The 21,555-nt window shown below is 44.1% G+C and overlaps 1 protein-coding gene across 3 annotated transcripts in view; it reads right to left on the minus strand.

The window, feature by feature from the left end:
* Positions 1-21,555, minus strand: part of DRC1 (dynein regulatory complex subunit 1) — a 54,630-nt gene that overhangs the window by 7,910 nt on the left and 25,165 nt on the right. For all 3 annotated transcript variants that reach the window (XM_078349713.1, XM_017964486.4, XM_035273600.3), the window contains 7 exons: positions 17,750-17,887; positions 16,659-16,745; positions 15,838-15,960; positions 6,201-6,340; positions 3,990-4,124; positions 3,396-3,628; positions 230-342 (listed from right to left, as the gene is read on the minus strand). In XM_078349713.1, coding sequence (XP_078205839.1) covers positions 230-342; positions 3,396-3,628; positions 3,990-4,124; positions 6,201-6,340; positions 15,838-15,960; positions 16,659-16,745; positions 17,750-17,887 — 969 coding nt within the window. The remainder of the gene's footprint in view (positions 1-229; positions 343-3,395; positions 3,629-3,989; positions 4,125-6,200; positions 6,341-15,837; positions 15,961-16,658; positions 16,746-17,749; positions 17,888-21,555) is intronic.

The following is a 21,555-nucleotide window of genomic DNA, read 5'->3' on the forward strand; positions in this document are numbered from 1 at the left end:
CGTTTTAAGCTGGCCAGAGCCCTCCAGCCAGCCTGAGCTGTGCCATGACCAACAGAGGTTAGGCCCATTTTTCCAGCTGGGCCCCCTACTCTGCTCCTCGGGCCCCAACCCTGAGCTTGGCCAGGGGAGGACTGGCCCACTCCTAACTCAGGCTGGCACTGGCCCGGCAGAGGCCTCTGCAGCAGAACACGCCCGTGAGTCCCTCAGCTGCAGCCCTGCCCCGCCTCACCGACTCATCACACAGGAGCATCAGGATCCTCTTGGCAGTTTTTTCAGAAATTTGCTTCGGCAGGTCCAGGTAAGACTCTGATTCAGAGGCAGCCTCTTCTGCTTCCTCCTCTTCTGCAGATGGGTCGTGGGGAGAAGAGAGAGAGAGAGAAAGAAGATAATTTCGGGACCTAGTTGACTCTGAAAAACCGTCAGATGCCTTTTCTTGAGAAAATGTACCTCTTAAAAAGCCTCTTTGAGGAGGCGTTATCACAGTCTCTTTATGCTGAAAAAAGCCTACTTTGTGGGGGGAAAGAAGGCTGGGGGGTCAGAATCAGAGATCACCTGAAGAACTTGGCCATTCCCAGCCAGTAGTAATGGTCTACTTTTCCAAACTGCGTCTACCTGAAAACATCATACTCAAAATCCAGCCATGAGCCAGGAGGTGGAAGGGGGAGTGCAAGCGTGTTTATTCTCATTTCAGAGATAATCTAGCAAATGGCTATATGGTTTCTAAACCTCCCCACAGATGAGATAGAAGCAGCCAACTCAAAGCAGAGGGGGTGGCTGTGCACATTCACAGAGACATTGTTTTTGAGATGGGGTCTTGCTCTGTCGCCCAGGCTGGAGTGCAGTGGCACAATCTCGGCTCACTGCAACCTCCACCTCCCAGGTTCAAGCGATTCTCCTACTTTAGCCTCCTGAGTAGCTGGGACTACAGGTGACTGGTCACCATGCCAGGCTAATTTTTGTGTTTTTAGTAGAGATGGGGTTTCACCATGTTGGCCAGGCTGGTCTTAAACTTCTGACCTCAGGTGATCCACCCACCTCGGCCTCCCCAAGTGCTGGGATTATAGGTGTGGGCCACTGCACCCAGGCCAGAGAAATATTAACAGCAAGAACTGACAGATGACAGCAAGAGTCAAAAATTTTCTTAATTAAAATTAAATTTTTAAGCCAGGCACAGTGCCTCACATCTGTAATCTCAGCACTTTGGGAGGCTTAGGGCAGGTGGACCATGAGGTCAGAAGTTCAAGACCGGCCTGGCCAACATGGCAAATAAAATAAAAATAAAAAAAATTAGCTGGGTGTGGTGGTGCACGCCTGTAATCCCAGCTACTCAGGAGGCTGAGGCAGGAGAATCACCTGAACCCGGCAAGGCAGAGGTTGCAGTGAGCTGAGATCATGCCACTGCACTCCAGCATGGGCAACTGAAAGTCTGCCTCAAAAAAACAAAAACAAAAAGAAAACATAATTAAATTGTAAAAAGCAATCCCTAATAATCAAAAGTAAAATGAAAAAAAATACCTATATGTGTATTAAATTGGTGCTATAACCACACAGAAACTATTCCAAGTGACTTTTAAAAAAATTTTTATTATTATTGTTTTTGAGACAGACTCTTACTCTATTGCTCAGGCTGGAGTGCAGTGGGACAATCTTGGCTCACTACAACCTCTGCCTCCCGGGTTCAAGCAATTCCCCTCATCAGCCTCCTGAGTAGCTGGGATTAGAGGCATGTGCCACCATACCTGACTAATTTTGTATTTTTAGTAGAGATGGGGTTTTGCCACGTTGGCCAGGCTGGTTTCAAACTCCTGACCTCAAGTGATGTGCCCACCTCAGCCTCCCAAGGTGCTAGGATTACAGGTATGAGCCACCGTGCCTGGCCCCAAGTGACTTTAAAACATAGCAATCTGTCTGTATACCCCTGGAGGGACACACTTTAAGAACAAAAAGAACCATAGAAAAGTGTGAGCTGTCTTTAGTAATCATTTGTTGGTGTTAGGGCTGATATTTTCAACCGAGACAGCTCTGTGGTGCTGTGAGGAATGCATGTGATTCTTTATTTTGAAGTCATTGAGCACTAAGAATTTCAAGTTGGAAGAAAGTGGATAAACTTTCATACTGTTAAGTAAAAACTCTGGCATACTGTTGATGAGGAGGATTTAGGATGAACTCATGATTTATTTTATTACTAAAAAAAATCCTATACTCAGCTCTGTCCACTGAAAAGTCCTAAAAACAATGGCCAACCCAAAGGAATAAGTACCCAGCACCCAGAGCATGGTTTCAAAATACCGCTCCCTGGGTAGGCATGGTGGTTTCACGCCTGTAATCCCAGCACTCTGGGAAGGAATCGTTTGGCCCAGGTGTTTGAGATCAGCGTGGGCAACATGGCAAATCCCTGCCTCTACAGAAAATACAAGAACTAGCTGGGCATGGTGGCATGAATCTTTGGTCCTAGCTACTCGGGAGGCAGAGGTGGGAGGATCGCTGAAGACTGGGAGGCGGAGGTTGCGGTGAGCTAAGATTCCACCGCTGTACTCCAGCCTGGGTGACAGAGTGAGACCATCTCAAAAAAAAAAAATTCCCTGTTGAAAAGGACCAGGGTTCCCTTGGAGAAATGGCTGACTCCAAGTATAAGGCATGCCTGGAACACCTGGTCATCCCGGAAAGCCAGGATGCTGTTAAAAACTACTAGGGCTGAATCAAAAGGACCCAGAAGCCAGTATGAAGCTTCCACTGGCCGAAGATGAAACAATTTCAGCCTCAATAAGGATAATTACTTTAGTAAACTAAAATACATCAAATCTGTATAAACTCATGCATTCATAATATTTTTTAAAAACTCATTGGTACCTTTGGAAGATGCTAGAGACCCAATCCATTGTTTTGAAAACTGGTAAACAGAAAAAATAAGCATCTATCCTGCTTTTCTTATACAGACTATCTCAGGGTAGCAAGTTGCTAATGAAGGAAAGATTTTCTTTTAAGAAGTATTCTAAATATTAAATAAAGACACAAGAATAGAATTTAAAACATCACCATTCTCCAATCCCTAATAAAGTTAATAGATCTCAGACAATGAATGGCAATGATTGCTAATATCACACAAAGAGAGACAACTTAACATCAGTTTATCCCAGTGGTGGTACTACACAATAGTGTATTTAGCAAAATAAATTGGACCTGCATCTGATCAAGTTTCTAGACCTGACTACCAGTTTCTAATACAGGGGAGAGAAAAAAGCTATAGATTGGAGAAGACTTAAAAGGTACATCATAATCATACTCTCCTACCTCCTAGCTATGGGAGCTCTTCCCCTCCTCCCTAGACTGTCTCTAACATGACGGGGTTGACCCGACGTTCACAGAGGGCGGCTCTATGACAGTGTTCTCGTCACCTGTGCGCAGAAGCATTTCTTCTACTATCTGCGTGGTGGACTTCTGGGGCTGCTGAGAAATAGGCCCCACGTTCTTCAGGAACCAGAAATCAGGTGCTGTCCAGGGGAGCCCCAGGTGATGGGTGTGGATGATCCTGTCTACATCAAAAGCTCTGGCTATTAGGTCCTTCGCCTCCTCCTCATTCATCAGCCAAATCTCCCGAAACTTTTCATCATCGATGAGAGCAAAATGCCTGTGAAGAAGAGTCACGGAGCATGGCCAGCTGACCCCAGGGCCTGGCCGGGGTCCCCTCAACTGGCAGCAGGGCAAGAACATGCAAAAGAGCTGTGCTAATTCCCAGGCTTGGCCCCATCCCTGGGCAGCTGATTCCCACTTACGATAAACTAGAAGCCATCCCAACATACCTCAAGAAAAGGCAGGTGACACACAAGTAAAGGGCCAAGGGAACACAGCACAGAGGGTTAACTAGTGCCTGGTCCGGCTCCAAAATAGCCGACGATTTCAAGTCCAGTGAAATCACAGCCTATATACGAACTCCGCCCCTGCCACCTCGACACTGGCACAAGTGCCATAGGACCAGGTCCTTCAGATACCTCACGGCTTTCTGTAGCTCCTTGAACTGCGTCATGAGACGTTTGTACTCCAAGGTTAGAGACTGGTTCTCCTCCTGGAGCTGCTTTATTTGCTTGGCATATTTTGATCTCAGATTGTTAAGTGTATCCTGCAGGCTGGTTGAAGGAAAAAAACAAAGTTTGTGGCTAGGCACAGCGGCTCATGCCTGGAATCCCAGCACTTTGGGAGATCAAGTCAGGTGGAATGAGAGGTCGGGAGTTCGGGACCTGCCTGGCCAACATGGTGAATCCCCGTCTCTACTAAAAATACAAAAATTAGCTTGGCATGGTGGCGCACACCTGTCCCAGCTTCTCGGCAGGCTGATGCAGGAGAATCGCTTGAACCCAAGAGGCAGAGGTTGCAGTGAACCGAGATTGCACCACTGCACTCCAGCCTGGCAACAGAGTGAGACTCCATCTCAAAAAAGAAAAAGAGGCCTCCCAAAACCTTTGGCCAGCTTGCTTTCCCACTCTTCTGCTGTGTGAGGACACAGCGTTCCTCCCCTCTGAAAGATGCAGCCCTGACTAGAAACTGAACCTGCTAGTCTTGATCTTGGCCTTCCCAGGCTCCCAGATCTGTGAGAAATAAACTTTTGTCTTTGTAAACTGTCCAGGCTCAGGGAGTCTGTTATAGCAGCACAAACGGATATGTCAAATTATGAAATGTTGGGTGATAAGTGATGAGGAAAGGAGCAAGAGACAAAAAGGTAGTGCTCAGAAACTGCAGGGGCTGCTGAAGGGTTTTTCGGGCTGAGGGAAAGCTGTCTGAATCTGAACTAAGAGGGAAGATCCCACTCATCTCAGCCACGTGCATCAAACCCAAGCTCTGCCTCAAGCACCTCCTCCCGCCTCCCGCCCTCCCCATTTTCTTCACCTGCTGTGTGACCTTCTGATTCCTACCTCTTTGCCTTCAGACCAGCCACTCCAGCTACCAGCACTGGCCCCCTGGAGTCTCCTCTTAACTGCCTTTTGCCAATTCCTGTCCCCACCCCCTTGCAATATTTCACTTCTTTGGGAAGGTTTCCCAGGTGCCTCCTTGCTGTATTGATGTGTGCCTTTCCTGGATGTTCCTCTATCTGGTATGGTGCATATATAGGGGGATGTTTTTTCATAAATATCGTCCCCTGACTATTCTTGTTTCTCAGATAATCAGGCTTAAGATGACATACCATTTACTCAGTATCATTTTCTGTGATAAGTCACTATCAAAAGGTCAACTGGTGTTCCTCTATACATTCAATATGTGTCCAAAATGTATTATTATCAACCTACAAGTGGAAGAATTCATAAATAATAATAGGCTATTCGGGGTTTGGAGAAAAACCTTCAATCTTGTCTGCTACTAATAAGAAGTCTTCTTCCACTCTGGTCCTCAGAGCCTAGCGCAGTGGTCTGGAACTTAGAATGCAATTCTTAAAGGAAGAAAGGCAGGAAGGATGGAAGTAAGGAGACAAGGAGGAAGGACAGGACATGTGAGACGTTTCAAGCAATAGGGACCTTTCAATGAGCCACGGTGTCTGCACAAAAGCAAATTGGTGCATTGTCATGAGTATTTAGGTTGGTATTATTTGTAAGAGAAAAAGGCGGGAAGCAATCTATGTGTCCATCATTAGAGACTGGTCAAATAAATCATAGTGCATCTATGCAGTGGGTAGTAAGCAGCTTAAGAAACCGTGAAAGCAGCTGGGCGCGGTGGCTCATGCCTGTAATCCCAACACTTTGGAAGGCCAAGGCGGGTGGATCACCTGAGGTCAGGAATTCAAGACTAGCCTGACCAACATGGTGAAACCCTGTCTCTATTAAAAAAAAAAAACGCAAAAGTTCTCTACGAACTGAGAAGGGGAGGTCTTCAATATATACAGCAATGTGTACGGACCACCATCATTGTGTAAAAGCAGATGGGGGATGAAAGTATGTGTGTGTGCTTGTGTGTGCCTAATGAAATTCTGGAAGAAACAATGTTACAGAGGTGGGAAAGAGGAACAAGACGATGGGGACGGAAGACCTTTGCTATGTACTCTTTTCTTGGGGAGAAACCACTTGAATGTATTAACTTTTCCCAAAAAAACGATTTAATTAAGTGTTGGTTATATTTTTACTGGTTTCTACCCCTTCAATAGAGAAAAACACATACCCATCCCTATTCTCAGCACAGAAGGGCCCAGAAGAAAGACGCTCTGCATGCTAGCATACCGATTGATCTTCCTCTTCTGCTGGGATTTAATCACCGTGCTTTCCTCATCTCTCTTCTTCAGCACCTGCAGGTTGTACTCCAATTTCTCTTGGTTTAGCTGATAAACTGCTTTCCTCTGCTGAAGATGCTGCTCAAGAATCTAAAGTTAAAAAGATTATGTGTGTGTGAATACACACACACACACACACATACTAACTCTACACCTGTATCCTTAGTATTACATACACTCATGTATTTAAAATGTCTTTTGGGGAACATGCTTCGTATAGGTAAATATTTACATAGACATCCTTATATAATCCTGTTTGTGTATGTTTATTTACCTAGCTATGTATATCCATATTCAGATGTATTATTCATCTTTGTACCTATACTCAGAAATAACAAAGATGTACAAGGTAAAGGTATTGGCAGAAATTTATACTGAAAGTAATATAAAAAGAAACTTCCCTACATTTATAAACTTATCTGCCCTGTGAATTATATCTAGAATTGTACACAAATAAAGGTATGCTCTGAAATACTATATATATATATATACACAGACTAATTGGCCCTAGCTTGTGGGCCTCTGATAAATTGTTCAAGTCATGTTAGAGGAACCTTAGGGATAAGTGCCTCAGCATGCCTTGTAAACAAAGTCTATCATGAGACTCAAGTTAAAGGCCAAGATAAAATACAAGTCAACAAACTGTAAGCTCAAATCTGTGTACCTAAGTCTAAGAAAGATCACAGAGATTTCAAGTCCAGCTAACTCTGGAAACTTTCACCAGACCCTTTAGAGATATGAGCAGCCCCTCTAAAAAACACCATAGAAATAAATATAGCCACAAAAACTTGAAGTTTCCCCACTTTGACCTTCCAGAGTGGAAGCGTTACTGTTTAACAACCCAGGTCCACTTAAAAGGACAGACACAGTCATGCTTACTTTTTGGACTTCCATTAGCTGTATTCATTCATTCAGCAAATATTTATCATGTGCCTAATCTGCATCAGATACTTTTCCAGGTGCCATTGGGAAAACACTAATGATAAGAAGCAAGAGAGAGGGAAGCCCAGTTATGGGACCAATGAGAAGAGTACAGTCCTTGGTCTTGAGAAACAGGGAAGGCATCCCTGGAAAGATGGCCTGTCTAGCCGAGGCCCAGATAATGTGCTGGAGTTACGCAGGTGACACCTGAAGGGAGAGGGCTCTAGAGAGAGGAAACAGCATATAAGAGGCGAGAGAGAGGGGGGCTGTTTTGGGAAAACCACAAGAAGTTCAGGATGTGAGACATGAGGCAAGAAATGGTCAGAAATGAGGCTGACTCCATTTCCGAGCAGCAGACCCCTCCCCAAGGCCAGGAATGTAAAGCATTTTCCTGACGCCAATGGAGGCCTACTAACAATGTTAAGCAGGGAAGGAAAATGGTTGGTCCAGTCACTGCAGAAAATCTGTGAAAAAAAAAGATCAGAGAGAGGCAAGGCTGGAGGTTGGCATGCTCCTGCCTCTCCTGAGTGAAATGCAGGAATGGGAAGGCAATTTAGTGGAGTCAGAAACTCAATAAAGCTACCATGTGCATGCGCTCTCCAGCCTCCGTCCCGTCTCCCTCTGCTAGGCTACACATCTTGCCTAGGAATCAACAGAGGAAGTGATTCCAAGTGGCTATCACAACCCGCTCTGGGTCATACTCGAGGAGGGCTCCTGGCAAGGAGGCGACACTTCATTGGGTCAGGAAGCACGTCATTTCCATGTGTGCTGTGAAATCCAGTGATCCCCACGTTGTAACGGGGAATTAGTCAAGGATATTCTACATCACCATGGCAGAGATTTTTCAACCTCCATTACGAGATGAATATTTGAATGTCTCCTGCAGAACAGAAGCATGTAGTATCTTTTAACAGATGGTAAATGAATCCTATTGGTCCCTGAGATCTAACTAATCTACCTCTCAATTTCTCTACTTGCTTTTTATTTACTTTTTCTAGTTAGACATTTTTCTTTGTAAAAACTGTTCCTGAGCACAAAAGCAGTATTTGCTCATTGTAGAAAATGTGGAAAGTACAGCAAATGAAAAAGAAGACACAGAAGAAAGGCTGCTTGATGACTGATATCTGCACCCCCGAAGATGATGTCAGTTAATATCAGCATGCTTCCCTCCAGTGTCCTTTACACAGCTGCAATCAGACTATGTCTACAATTTCATATCCTACTTTTCTCCCTCAATATTGCAGCAACAATTCTCCATGTTAGTAAAGTTTTATTAACATCATTTTAATGGTACACAATACTTTTGTTTTGTTTTAGATAGAGTCTTGCTCTGTCACCCAGGCTGGAGTGAAGTGGCATCATCTCAGCTCACTGAAACCTCCACTTCCCAGGTTCAAGTGATTCTCCTGCCTCAGCCTCTCAAATAGCTGGGATTATAGACACCCACCACCAAGCCTGGCTAATTTTCATATTTTGAGTAGAGACAGAGTTTCACCATGTTGGTCGGGTTGGTCTCAAACTCCTGACCTCAGATGATCCACCTGCCTCGACCTCCTAAAGTGCTGTGATTATGGGCTAGAATACTTTTATATAGTATGGCATTTTATCATATATGAAATATTTAACATGTTTATCATGTAATAATTTACAATTTCCCAACAGTTTTGTGTGTGTGTGTGTGTGTGTGTGTGTGTGTATAGTTATATATAGTTTTAATAAGTTTCTCTATTATAAAATAATACTGGGACAAATTATATATAAAACTCTTGGGGTAATTTATATCCTTATGGTAGATTCTGAGAAGTGAAATGACTAAGTCAGAGGTTCTCAATAAATTGCTTTCCAAAGAGCAATCTACGGTTTATACTCCCACTGGCTATGGGTGCAAGTGCCCACCTCACCACATCCTGCCAGCACTGAGCATCGTGCAGGGCAGACCCTGGAGCACCAGGGGCAGGCCTGGCCCTTGGGTGGGAACTTGGAGCAGGACAGGGAGCTGCCAGATGCTACAGCTACAACTACAAAGTACCCTTTCTGGGACTGTTTAAAGTTAATTTTGAAATGTCGGACCGAAAGGATATCCCAAAGGGCCTATGGATGATGCCAATAGCACAGCCGCATTTCAACTGCAATTATCTGGGTGGTCCCAGGCTGAGTTACTCTGGGCCCTGTCCCCTTCTAGGGATGAGTGTTTCCCGGGAAAGGGACTCTCAGCAGCTCTTCTGGCAAAGTCGCAATAATTTATGCCTCTATTCCTCAAATGAAACCAGATCTGCCACTTCAAAAGTCACCAGCCTTGGTCATAGTGAGGGAGTTAGGAATCAGAACACAAACCAAACACACATGGACTGGACATAAGGGAGGTCATTGATCTATGAGGCAGCTTGGTACAAAAGTCCAGTAGAAAAGCTCTAGCCGGATGCAGTGGCTCATGCTTGTAATCCCAGCACTTGGGGAGGCCAAGGCGGGTGGATCACAAGGTCAGGAGTTCAAGACCAGCCTGGCCAACATGGTGAAACCGTGCCTCTATTAAAGATACAAAAAACTGACCGGGCGTAGTGTCATGCGCCTGTAATCCCAGCTACTCCAGAGACTGAGGCAGGAGAATCACTTGAACTCAGGAGGCGGAGGTTGCAGTGAGCCAAGATCATGCCATTGCATTCCAGCCTGGGCAACAGGGCAAGACTCCGTCTCAAAAAAAAAGAAACAAACAAACAAAATTTCCACGTGGGATGTAACTACCTGAGAATAAACGAGCACTCACAGAGTAGGAGGGTCTTCAGAACTGCTCTCCATTTGGGATGACAATTAATGGCTGTTCAGTCTTCATGGGAACTGATGCCTAGGGGCCCTGAGACCCATAGTGTATGAATGTCTGCTCCAATGATTTCCAGGGAGCCCTCCTTTTTCTCATGGCCTTGCAATAATTCCCTATCCCTAAGACAGCATTTTCCAGACTTATTTGGCCATAGGATTGTTTTTATATTTACAATACAACATGAGTATGTGAACTACAAATGCAAGCTCTAGCACGTGCACTCTCATGTGAATTTCATTCTTAAAGGCAGATCATTACATTATCTATATATAATATAATTATATACATATACTGTAATTATATATATATAATAGTGTGTGTATATATGCATATATATATGTGTGTGTGTGTATATATATATATATAGAGAGAGAGCGAGAGAGAGAGAGAGAGAGAGAGAGAAATGGCTGGACATGGTGGCTCATGCATGTAATCCCAGCACTTTGAGAAGCCAAGGCAGGAGGAGTCCTTGGGGACAGGAGTTCGAGACCAACCTGGGCAACAAAGTGAGAAAGTGAGAACCCATCTTTACAAAAGAATTTTTAATTAGCCAGGCATCGTGGAATGTGCCTGCAGTCACAGCTATTCTGGAGACAGGTGGGAGGATTGCTTGAGCCTGGAAGGTCGAGGCTGCAGTGAGCCAAGATCCTGCCACTGCACTCCAGTCTGAGCAACAGAGGAAGACCCTGTCTCCAAAAAAAGAAGAGCAGATGGGATTGGGCAAAGAACATGAACAACACTTTTCAAAAGAAAGCATACATGTAGCCAACAAGCACATGACAAAATGCTCAACACTAATGACAAATCACTAATCATTAGAGAAATGCAAATTGAAACCACAAGGAGATACCATCTCACACCAGTTAGAATGGCTATTAAAAAGTCAAAAAAACAGGAGATGCTGGTGAGGTTGCAGAGAAAAAGGAAGACTTGCACACTGATGGTAGGACATAAAGTTGTTCAGGTATTGTGGAAAGCAGTGTGGCAATTCCTCAAAGAACTTAAAACAGAGGTACCATTTGACAAAGTAATCCCATTATTGGGTATATACCCAAAGGAATAGAAATCATTCTGCCACAAAGACACATGCATGCATATGTTCACTGCAGCCTAGTCACAACAGCAAAGACATGGAATCAACCTAGATGCCCATCAATGATAGACTGGATTTTTTAAATGCAGTACATACACACCATGGAATATTATGCAGCCATAAATAAGAACAAGATCATATGGTTTGACATATGGGTTTAGGAAAAAATAAGAACAAGAACAGCAACATAGTTGGAGCTGGAGGCTATTATCCTAAGCAAACTAACAAAGGAACAGAAAACCAAATACCCAAATACCGCATGTTCTCACATACGAGTGGGACTGGTGAGAACACATGGACACAAAGAGGGGAACGGTAGACACTGGGCCTATTTGAGGGTGGAGGTTGGGAGCAGGAAGAGGATCAAAAAACTATCTATCAGGCACTATGCTTATTACTGGGGTAATAAAATAATCTGCACAGCAAACCCCTGTGACGTGCAGTTTTCCCATATGGCAAACCAGCACATGTACCCTGAACCTAAAATAAAAGTTAAAAGAACTGTTAATTGATTTTGTTAAATGTCTGTGCTTATTATTCAATTATCCAAATATATTTTACAAAGTTATAGTTCATGTTCCAAAGACTAATGGCAAAACACAATGTTTGTGTCATCTATAAAGATTACAATCTAACCTGCCGCCAAACTCCTTCTATGGTAAAGGCAGCACAGGCGTTGATAACACCCTCCCCTCTCTTCCCTGGGCAGTGCAAGCTTCTCCACAGCTGCTTTTGGGCATCATCTCTTGCCCATGGGCTCAGGAAAAGAAGCTGCCACCAATGTGCCAGCAGAATGGAAATTTGAAACAGCCTTTCCCTTTGGCCTTCTGGCCTTCTCTGCTGACTCCAGAGACCCCATTGGGCTGATTCACCCCAATTCTCTAGACCCTAAGCTGGGCCTGTAGAATCCCAAGTTGGAATCCTAAGACTGGCAATGTCATCTCAGGCCACACTCTTGCTCCCTGTTTCTGTTCCATCTCTTGCTTTTTTTTTTTTTTTTTTTTGAGACGGAGTTTCGCTCTTGTTACCCAGGCTGGAATGCGATGGCATGATCTCGGCTCACCGCAACCTCCGCCTCCTGGGTTCAGGCAATTCTGCCTCAGCCTCCTGAGTAGCTGGGATTACAGGCACACACCACCATGCCCAGCTAATTTTTTGTATTTTTAGTAGAGACAGGGTTTCACCATGTCAACCAGCATGGTCTCGATCTCTTGACCTTGTGATCCACCTGCCTCGGCCTCCCAAAGTGCTGGGATTACAGGCGTGAGCCACCGCGCCTGGCCCCATCTGTTGCTTTTTGACACTATTTGTGTAGCTCTTTTTCTTACTCAATAGATTACACGTTCCTGAAGGGCAGGGGCTGAACTCTGTTTATCTCCGTGTTTGCAGAATGTAAATTTGTATAGTGCAAATAAATAACACCTTTAACTTTGGGGAATTAATATTCTGGTATTAAAAGTTAATGGCCCCTAAATTTGAGCTGAACGTCTTACAGTCCTAAATGAGTATGTAAGGTGTACAGATAAAAACATTTGTATCTTCCTGCATCAAGAATTAAATGTTTTCTAGCAGTTTTCTTTTAGAGTGGTGGGCAGGGGAGGGAGTTTCCACCTAAGCATGCAATGTTCACAGGCTTCTCTTTGCTCTGTTTCTAATGCCATGACCTTTACTGGCAGTAACCACTTGAACATTAAGACTTTTTTTTTTACATCTTGTACTTTACCCATTATCCAAATCTATGTGTACTGGATCCTTCTTATTTTTGCGGTTTGCAAGAATTTTAGTTCCATATTTTAGAATTGACAGAGTGCTATGTATTAGTTGGGAAGAGCAAATTTGATGTTGAGCTGCGTGTTGTATCTTCTTAACAAAAATCAATGCCATTTGGCTTGAAGGTCTAGTGAAAGTGCACTTAAGAGCCACCATAATCCCAGCATGTTGGGAGGGTGAGGTAGGCAATCACAAGCTAAGGAGTTAGAGACCAGACTAGCCAACACAGTGAAACCTTGTCTCTACTAAAAATACAAAAAAAAAAAAAAATTTAGCTGGGCATGGTGGCAGGATAATCGCTTGAACCCAGGAGGTGGAGGTTGCAGTGAGTTGAGATTGCTCCACTGCACTTCAGCCTGGGCGACAGAGGTAGATTCTGTCTCAAAAAAAAGAAAAAAAAAGTGTCACTATAATAAACTTCAACCCACTAAAACATTCCACATGTTGCCATATGGGTAGTCCCTGATTGGATGATTTTTTTCCCCCAGTTACAGTGTGAAAGTGGGACAGATAGCCTCAGTTTCCATCTGAGGCAGGAAAGAACTAAGATGCAAAAGCACTGTGCCCTCTTCCTGCCTGAAATGTCTCCATCTGTCTGCCTCCCACATCTGCACATGCCACCATCAGTCAACCTGGACAGGGACGGTCAGTGGTACCGGGCCCCCTGCCTCCCTGCCCGCCATTTCTCTGATCTTACCCTACCTCCTACACCCACCCCCAGCATCTCCCCATGTCCTAGTATTTTTTGCCTCATTCAAGTATTTGAACATTGGATTAAGAACACGAAATTCTGGCCAGGCACGGTGGCTCAAGCCTATAATCCCAGCACTTTGGGAGGCAGAGGCGGGTGGATCACGAGGTCAAGAGATTGAGACCATCCTGGTCAACATGGTAAAACCCCATCTCTACTAAAAATACAAAAAATTAGCTGGGCACGGTGGCGCGTACCTGTAATCCCAGCTACTCAGGAGGCTGAGGCAGGAGAATTGCCTGAACCCAGGAGGCGGAGGTTGCGGTGAGCCGAGATCGCGCCATTGCACTCCAGCCTGGGTAAGAGCGAAACTCCGTCTCAAAAAAAAAAAGAACATGAAATTCCATATATCTCACTGAGGCCAAAAATATGTAGTTTTGTCTCATAAATTATCACAGAACCAAGATAAATTCAGAAAGCTTAATAGCCATTTTCAGTAAAATCGTATCACAGTACAGCCCACAGAAATAGTGCTGCTGTTGGCTGGGCATGGTGGCTTATGTCTGTAATCCCAACACTTTGGGAAGCTGAGACAGGTGGATCATCTGAGGTCAGCAGGTCAAGACCAGCCTGGCCAACAAGGTGAAACCCTGACTCTTCTAAAAATATAAAAATTAGCTGGGCATGGTGGCAGGCATCTATAATTCCAGCTACTCAGGAGGCTGAGGCAGGAGAATTGCTTGAACCTGGGAGGCAGAGGTTGCGGTGAGCTGAGATCACGCCACTGTACTCCAACAGGATGACAAGAGCAAAACTCTGTCTCAAAAAATAAATAAATAAATAATAAAATAAATAGCGCTACTGTCTTACAGACTTGTACTGTTCTATCAGTAACTCTCCTTTCTGTGACATTAGTATAAGAAGGACCTGGGAAGACTCTCAAGACTGGTAAATATATTTGTAACCTAACAGGGTTTAACTTCATGATATCAAGTAACAGGAAAAGAACTGAAATTCTACCAAAAGCTACATGGAAAAGTGTTCATCTAAGACCTTTTTCTACATAGAGACTGAAGGGAATAGACCACACTTGAATATTAAGATGCAAGTACATTACATCTAAATGTAATTAGAGAGACTTTTTAAAACCGGTGTTGAAACAGAATCCTAGACTTGGAAAAAACTTTAGAAACCAGAAAGAACCTCCTACTGCTTCAGGAGCCCTTCCTCCACACCGAAGACAGACAGTCATTCAGCCACTGCACAGTCTGAGATAAGCAATCTTTGCTTTGTAGGACGCCCTTCTGAATATTAGACAGTCCTAACTCTTAGATGCTTCTTTCTGATAGTCAGAATTTGCCTCACTGAAATTTCCAACCATCAGTCAAGGGGCTGTTTGAAATAAGGGGAAGGGTATAGGCTTCTGAGCCAGACAGAACGTGGTTTGAAACCAGGATTTACTGTGTGCTAGACATACAGCTTTGTCTCTAAGCTTCAGATTCCTGAGGTATAAAGTGCTGTTGGTGATGAGGATCAGAGATGCCATTCATGAAGTACCTGGATTATGGGAGAGACTCACTTGATGGCTGCTGCTTTTAGCAGTAGCTGTCCTAGCTTTGGCTCTCAGACACAGCCAACTTGTCTTAGGGACATTTTCCCTTTGCCAGGAGAAAAAGGCTTCCAGACCGCTGTAGTATCTCGGCAGTTTTTCTTTCTCTTCCTTCCTTACTTTCTCTCTCTTTCTCCTTCCTTCCTTCCTTTCTTTTTCTTTCTTTCTTTGTTGTCTCTCTCTCTCTCTCATTCTTTCTGACAAGGTCTTGCTCTGTTGCCCAGACTAGAGTGATCACAGCTCACTACAGCCTTAAACTCCAGGGCTTAAACGTGCCTCCGACCTTAGCCTCGTGAGTAGCTGGGACTACAGGTGTGTGCTACCAGGTTCAGCTAGTTTTTTGTTGTTGGTTGGTTGTTTTTGCTGAGGCAGAGTTTCACTATGTTTCCCATGCTGGTCTCGAACTCCAGAACTCAAGCAATCCTCACACCTCGGCCTCCCAAAGTGCTGGGATTACAAGTGTAAGCCACCATGCTCAGCCCACCTCCACTGGTTTCTTAAAGAAAGCATCCCTCTGCATATATCCTGTACATGAGCTCCTTCAGATAGGAATATTTAAAAGGCAGATGGTTAATAAATATGTGCTGAAGGGACTACCTCTAGAACATCACAGGTAGTCGCTAAATATAAAACATTCACAGGTGTTTTGCCGCCCAGGCACCCTAGTGAGGACCAGCTGTTGCACCTGCACATCCTGCTCCAGCTTGATCTTGATCGTATTGTATTCTTCACAATCCCAGATCCTCTGCTTGTTCAGCTGCTTCTCATAGTCCTCCACTTTCTTCATGCGGTTGATAAGATACTCCAGCTAAAGGCACAGGAAGACAAGGGAAAAGTTAGGGACCATCCTTGCCCCACCTCAATCCTTCAGATGGCCTGACAAGCATAACACAGGGGAGAGTTTGGAAGCTTCATGACTCCGGGGAGGAGTCTGGTGGCTTTCAGAAGTCCTGAAGCCCCAAGGCTTTTAGTACTTGGCTTGTATTGCCTAATGGGGTCATTACTCCAGAAACTCTAAGAGGAATGTTCCACTATGAAATTAAGCTCCTCTCCTTGAAGTCTAAATATTTGAAAAAAAGAAATTACACACAGACCCTGAAACCTGGACGTTAATTGCTCAGCTGGAGGCTCTAGGCTTCATATTTCTAAACAGTCTATTGGATCTTGGTCAAGTCGCTTCTTTGTTGTTTACAACTCTGAAATAAAGTGATAATCCCACACCCTTTGAAAATGTGTCTTAAAACACCTTGGGTCATGAATATTCACAGCTGCATTAGACACCCAGGAAACAAAGGAGAAGTGACAGGACCTTGGAAACCCCAGCAAGCTGCCTCGGTGGTACTCACCACCACCAAAGAAACAATCCCCATCCGAAAGCGCAGTAATGAACACAGTAGTATTCAACCACAGCAATTCTGCTCAAGATACAGAAAGGCTAGCAAATTCAGTCACAGTAGAAATCACCCCAGACCCCCCGGATCACCCTTGACAGCTTTCACCCTTTACCTCTTTGGCATTATGAGCCTGAAGGGCCCTCTCCCACTTCTTCCTATTACTGGCCAGTAGCTCTTGGCGTTCCATCTCAAATGCTTTCTACGACCAAGAAGAAAAAAGACTCTTGCGTCTGTTTTGATTGGGCAGGTCCCAGCAGTGTCAAAGAACTTTTGGATAACTGTGCCATATCACCGACCATACAGAAAAAGTCAAACCCAAATGCAGACTTGCCAAGTTTCATGAGACCAAATGGCTGCGGAAGGAGTTGCATGGAAATCAGCTGTTACGAAGTCTATACTCCAAATGCAGAGAGAAAATGTGCCAACAGTTCTGTGGCTTAGTCAATATCAGAGGCTGGGAGCTGGAGGAAGGCCAGTGGCCCTGTTGGCAGTCACAGGGCCAGCCCTGATGTGTAATTCAACTGTGCCTAGCATTGCTGTGTTGCCATGGTAGGGGTCCCCATGAAGCAAAGGCAGCATGAAGCTCAGGAGGGGCAGGCGTGGGAATGCAGAAGCGAGTCTCCAGCCACGCAGAGAGAGAGGCCTCCACCCTCTTGGCTCTCTTCCATCTTGGAAAGGACTAAATTTCCTTCTCGATCATGACCGTTTCATTCAAATTCAAAATACGGATTCCTGAATCCTATGCAGCACTCCCCTTCGCCACTGTCCGCCCCAGTAGCCATAAAGAAACAAACAAATAAATGCCTCACATATGCTTTATGCTTAGGGAGAGCTAATCCCCCTTTTACTCCCCAACTCCTTGTTTATTTTCTTTCAAAACACTTATTACCACCTGTGAAATAATATATTTAGTGACTTGTTCATTGTCTAGCCATCTCCTACTAGAATACAGGATCCACTGGGAACTTGCTTTTGTTCATAGCTGCATCCCCAGCCCCCTGGAACACTGCCCAGCATATAATAGACACCTGATACATACTTGTCGAATGAATAAGTAAATAAATTAATAAAACCCACAAGCAGAAACAGAAATCAGAGGACAGAGAGGTCATCTGGGGCCCTCCTTGGATCATTAGGACAGACCTAGACCTCCTCCTAGGGGTTCCCCAAGTGCAGAAAGCAGGTCTTTTCACACCCCGTTACCTCAATGTGATAGAGCTCCTCACGAAAGGTTTTCATTACATTCTTCACCTGTTCTTCCATCCGCTCCAGAAGCAGGCAGATGTCATCTGACTGTTTCTTCAAATCCTTCACATACTGGTCATCCTTTGTTTTTAACTCCTAGAAAAAAGCATGTAAAAGGCTGGGCACAAACTGTGTCACGAGCAAGAGGTACCAAGCATTCTCTCTCTAGACCCCTCTCATCAGAACCTGTCAACGCTAGGACATGAAACTGCACAAAGAGGGCTGGGCACAGTGGCTCACACCTATAATCTCAGCCCTTTGGACAGCTGAGGCAGGCGCTTCAACTCAGGAGGCCAGCCCGGGCAGTATGGCGGAAACTGTGTCTCCAGAAAAAAGTACAAAAATTAGCCAAACATGGTGATACATGCCTGTGGTCCCAGCTACTTGGGAGGCTGAGGTGGGAGGATCACTTGAGCCCAGAAAGTTGAGGCTACAGTGAGCCACGATTGCACCACTGCACTCCAGCCTGGGAGATGGAGCGAGACCCTGTCCCAATAATAATAATAATGAACTGTGTAAAGAGAAAGTGTCTTCAGAAGAGTCTGAGAAGGCCTGGGATAAAGCACAGAAGATGGAGTGGAATGGGCTCTGCTCAGGGCAAAGCTCTTAACAAGCACCCAGGACCAAACCCCTCAATGTTATCACCTGCTGCAAATTCCCTGCAAGCTCCCAGAAAGCCTAAAGCCTCCCAGCCGAGCAATTAATGTGCAGGTTCCAACACAGGAACATATCTACTGCAGACTAAATTGCATTCCTTAACTAAGGACATAAACTCTGAAACAGCATTCGCTATAAAAATACTACAGTCCTGTGCCACATAACATCTCAGTCAATGATAGACCATATATATGACAGTGGTCCCATAGGATTATAATACAGTATTTTTCCTGTGCCTTTTCTGTTTAGATACACAAATACTTAGCATGGAGTTACAACTGCTTACAGTATTCAATATAGTAACATGCTGGACAGGTTTGCAGCCTAGGAGCAATAGGCTATATCATATAGCCTAGGTGTGTAGTAGGTTATACCATCTAGGTTTGTGTAAGCACATGTTATGATGTTTGCACAACAATGAAATCACTAACGATGCATTTCTCAGAGTATATCTCCATCAAGTGACACGTGACTGTGTATCTATTAGATAGCTAATAACTCTACAATTATCGCAAGGCTTTTTCTTCTAGTTAAAAGTTTATAACTTGAAAAGACATCAAAATTGGAAGAGTTAAAATTATCTTTGTTCACAGATGACATGATCTTATATGTAGAAAAACTAGAGATTACACACACACACACACACACACACACAAACCTGTTAGAACTGAAACAAATTCAGCAAAGTTGCAGGACACAAAATAAAAATTCAAAAATCACACAAGGCAGGGCATAGTGGCTCACACTTGTAATCCTGTAATTCCAGCACTTTGGGAGGCCAAGGTGGATGGATCACTTGAGGTCAGAAGTTCGAGACCAGCCTGGCCAACATGGAGAAACCCCGTCTCAACTAAAAGTACAAAATTAGCCGGGCGTGGTGGTGCATGCCTGTAATCCCACCTACTTGGGAGGCTGAGGCAGGAGAATCAATTGAACCTGGGAGGCAGAGGTTGTGGTGAGCTGAGATCGTGGCATTACACTCCAGCCTGGGCAACAAGAACGAAACCCCATCTCAAAAGAAAAAAATATCACTATTCCCAATGGCCAAGATTTGAAATCAACCTAAGTGTCCATCAACAGATGAATGGAGAAAGCAAATGTGGTTCATATACACAATGGAGGACTATTCAGCTGTAAAAGAGAATGAGATCCTGTCATTTGCAACCACATGGATGGAATTGAAAGGCATTGTGTTAAATGAAAAAGCCAGGTATAAAAATTCAAACTTTGCATGTTCTCATTCATTTGTGGGAGCTAAAGATTAAAACAATTAAACTCGAGGAGATCGAAAGTAGAATGATAGTTACCAGAGGCTAAGAAAGGGTAGTGGGGAGTTGGGGAGGAATGGAGATGGCTAAAAGTTAAAAAAAATACAGTTAGAAGGAATAAGATCTAGTATTTGACAGCACAACAGGGTGACTAAGGTCAGCTAGATTCATTGTACATTTTAAAATAACTAAAAGAGTAGAATCGGATGTTTGTAACACAAAGAAATAATACATGCTTGAAGGGATGGATACCCATTTACCTCCATGTGATTATCACACATTGTATGGCTGTATCAAAATATCTTATGTAGCCTATAAAATTTTTTAATTTTAAATGTAAAAAGAAAAAGGTCAGGTCAGGCGCAGTGGCTCACAACTGTAATCCCAATAGTTTGGAAGGCAAAGGTGAGTGAGTCATTTGAGGTCAGGAGTTCGAGACCAGCCTGGGCAATGTGGTGAAACCCCATCTCTACTAAAAACACAAAAATCAGCTGGGCATGGTCATACACACTGTAATCCTAGTGACTCAGGAGGCTGAGGCAGGAGGATTACTTGAGCCCAGGAGGTAGAAGTTGTAGTGAGCCAAGATTGGGCCACTGCACTTCAGCCTGGGTGACAGAGTGAGACTCTATCTCAAAAAAATACAATAAATTGGCCGGGTGTGGTGGCTTACGCCTACAATACCAGCACTTTGGGAGGCCAAGGTGGGCGGATCACGAGGTAAGGAGATGGAGACCATCCTGGCCAACAAGGTGAAACCCCATCTCTACCAAAAAGAAAAGAAAAAAAAAATACAAAAATTAGCTGGGCTCGGTGGCAGGCACCTGTAATCTCAGCTACTCAGGAGGCTAAGGCAGGAGAATAGCTTGAATCAGGGAGCAGGAGTTTGCAGTGAGCCGAGATCGCGCCACTGCATTCCAGCCTGGTAACAGAGCAAGACTCCATCTCAAAAATAAAGAAAGAAAGAAAACAAATTTTTAAAAAATGTTAAATCCATTGCATTTTTATATACAAATAATGACCAATCCAAAATGGAAATTACGAAAGTAAACCATTTACTATAGCACCAAAAAGAATGAAATACTTCGGAATAAACTTAACCAAGTAGGCAAAAGACTTCTACACCAAAAACTATAAAACACTACTAAAAGGAATCAAAGAAGATACAAACAAACAGAAGATATCCTGTGCTTATGAATTGGATGACTCAATATTGTTGAAATGTCCATACTATACGAAGTGATCTACAGATTCAATGCAAGCCTTATCAAAACCGCAACATTATTTCTTGTGGAAATAGAAAAACCATGCTAAAATTTGTAAAATTCAGCATCTCAAGGGACTCCAAATAGCCAAAATAATCTTGAAAAAGAAGAAAGTTGGAGGCCTCACATTCCCTGACTTCAAAACATACTACAGGGCAGGTGTGGTGGCTCATGCTTGTAATCCCAGCACTTTGGGAGGCCAAGGTGGGCAGATCACCCAAGGTCAGGAGTTTGAGACCAGCCTGACCAATATGGTGAAACCCCGTCTCTACTAAAAATGCAAAAATTAGCTGGGCATGGTGGCACATGCCTGAAGTCTCAGCTATTCTGGAGGCTGAAACAGGAGAATTGCTTGAACCTGGGAGATGGAGGTTGCAGTGAGCCGAGATTGTGCCACTGCACTCCAGCCCGGGCGACAGAGCAAAACTCCATCTTAAAAAAACAAAACAAAACAAAAAAACTACAAAGCAACAGTAATTAAGAGAGTGTGGAACTGACATAAAAGTAGATATACAGACCAAGGGAACTAGAGAGCTCAGAAATAAACTCCTGCGTATATGACCAAATGGCTTTT

The sequence above is a fragment of the Callithrix jacchus genome, chromosome 14 (assembly GCF_049354715.1).
Source record: "Callithrix jacchus isolate 240 chromosome 14, calJac240_pri, whole genome shotgun sequence".
NCBI classification, from domain to species: domain Eukaryota; kingdom Metazoa; phylum Chordata; class Mammalia; order Primates; family Cebidae; genus Callithrix; species Callithrix jacchus.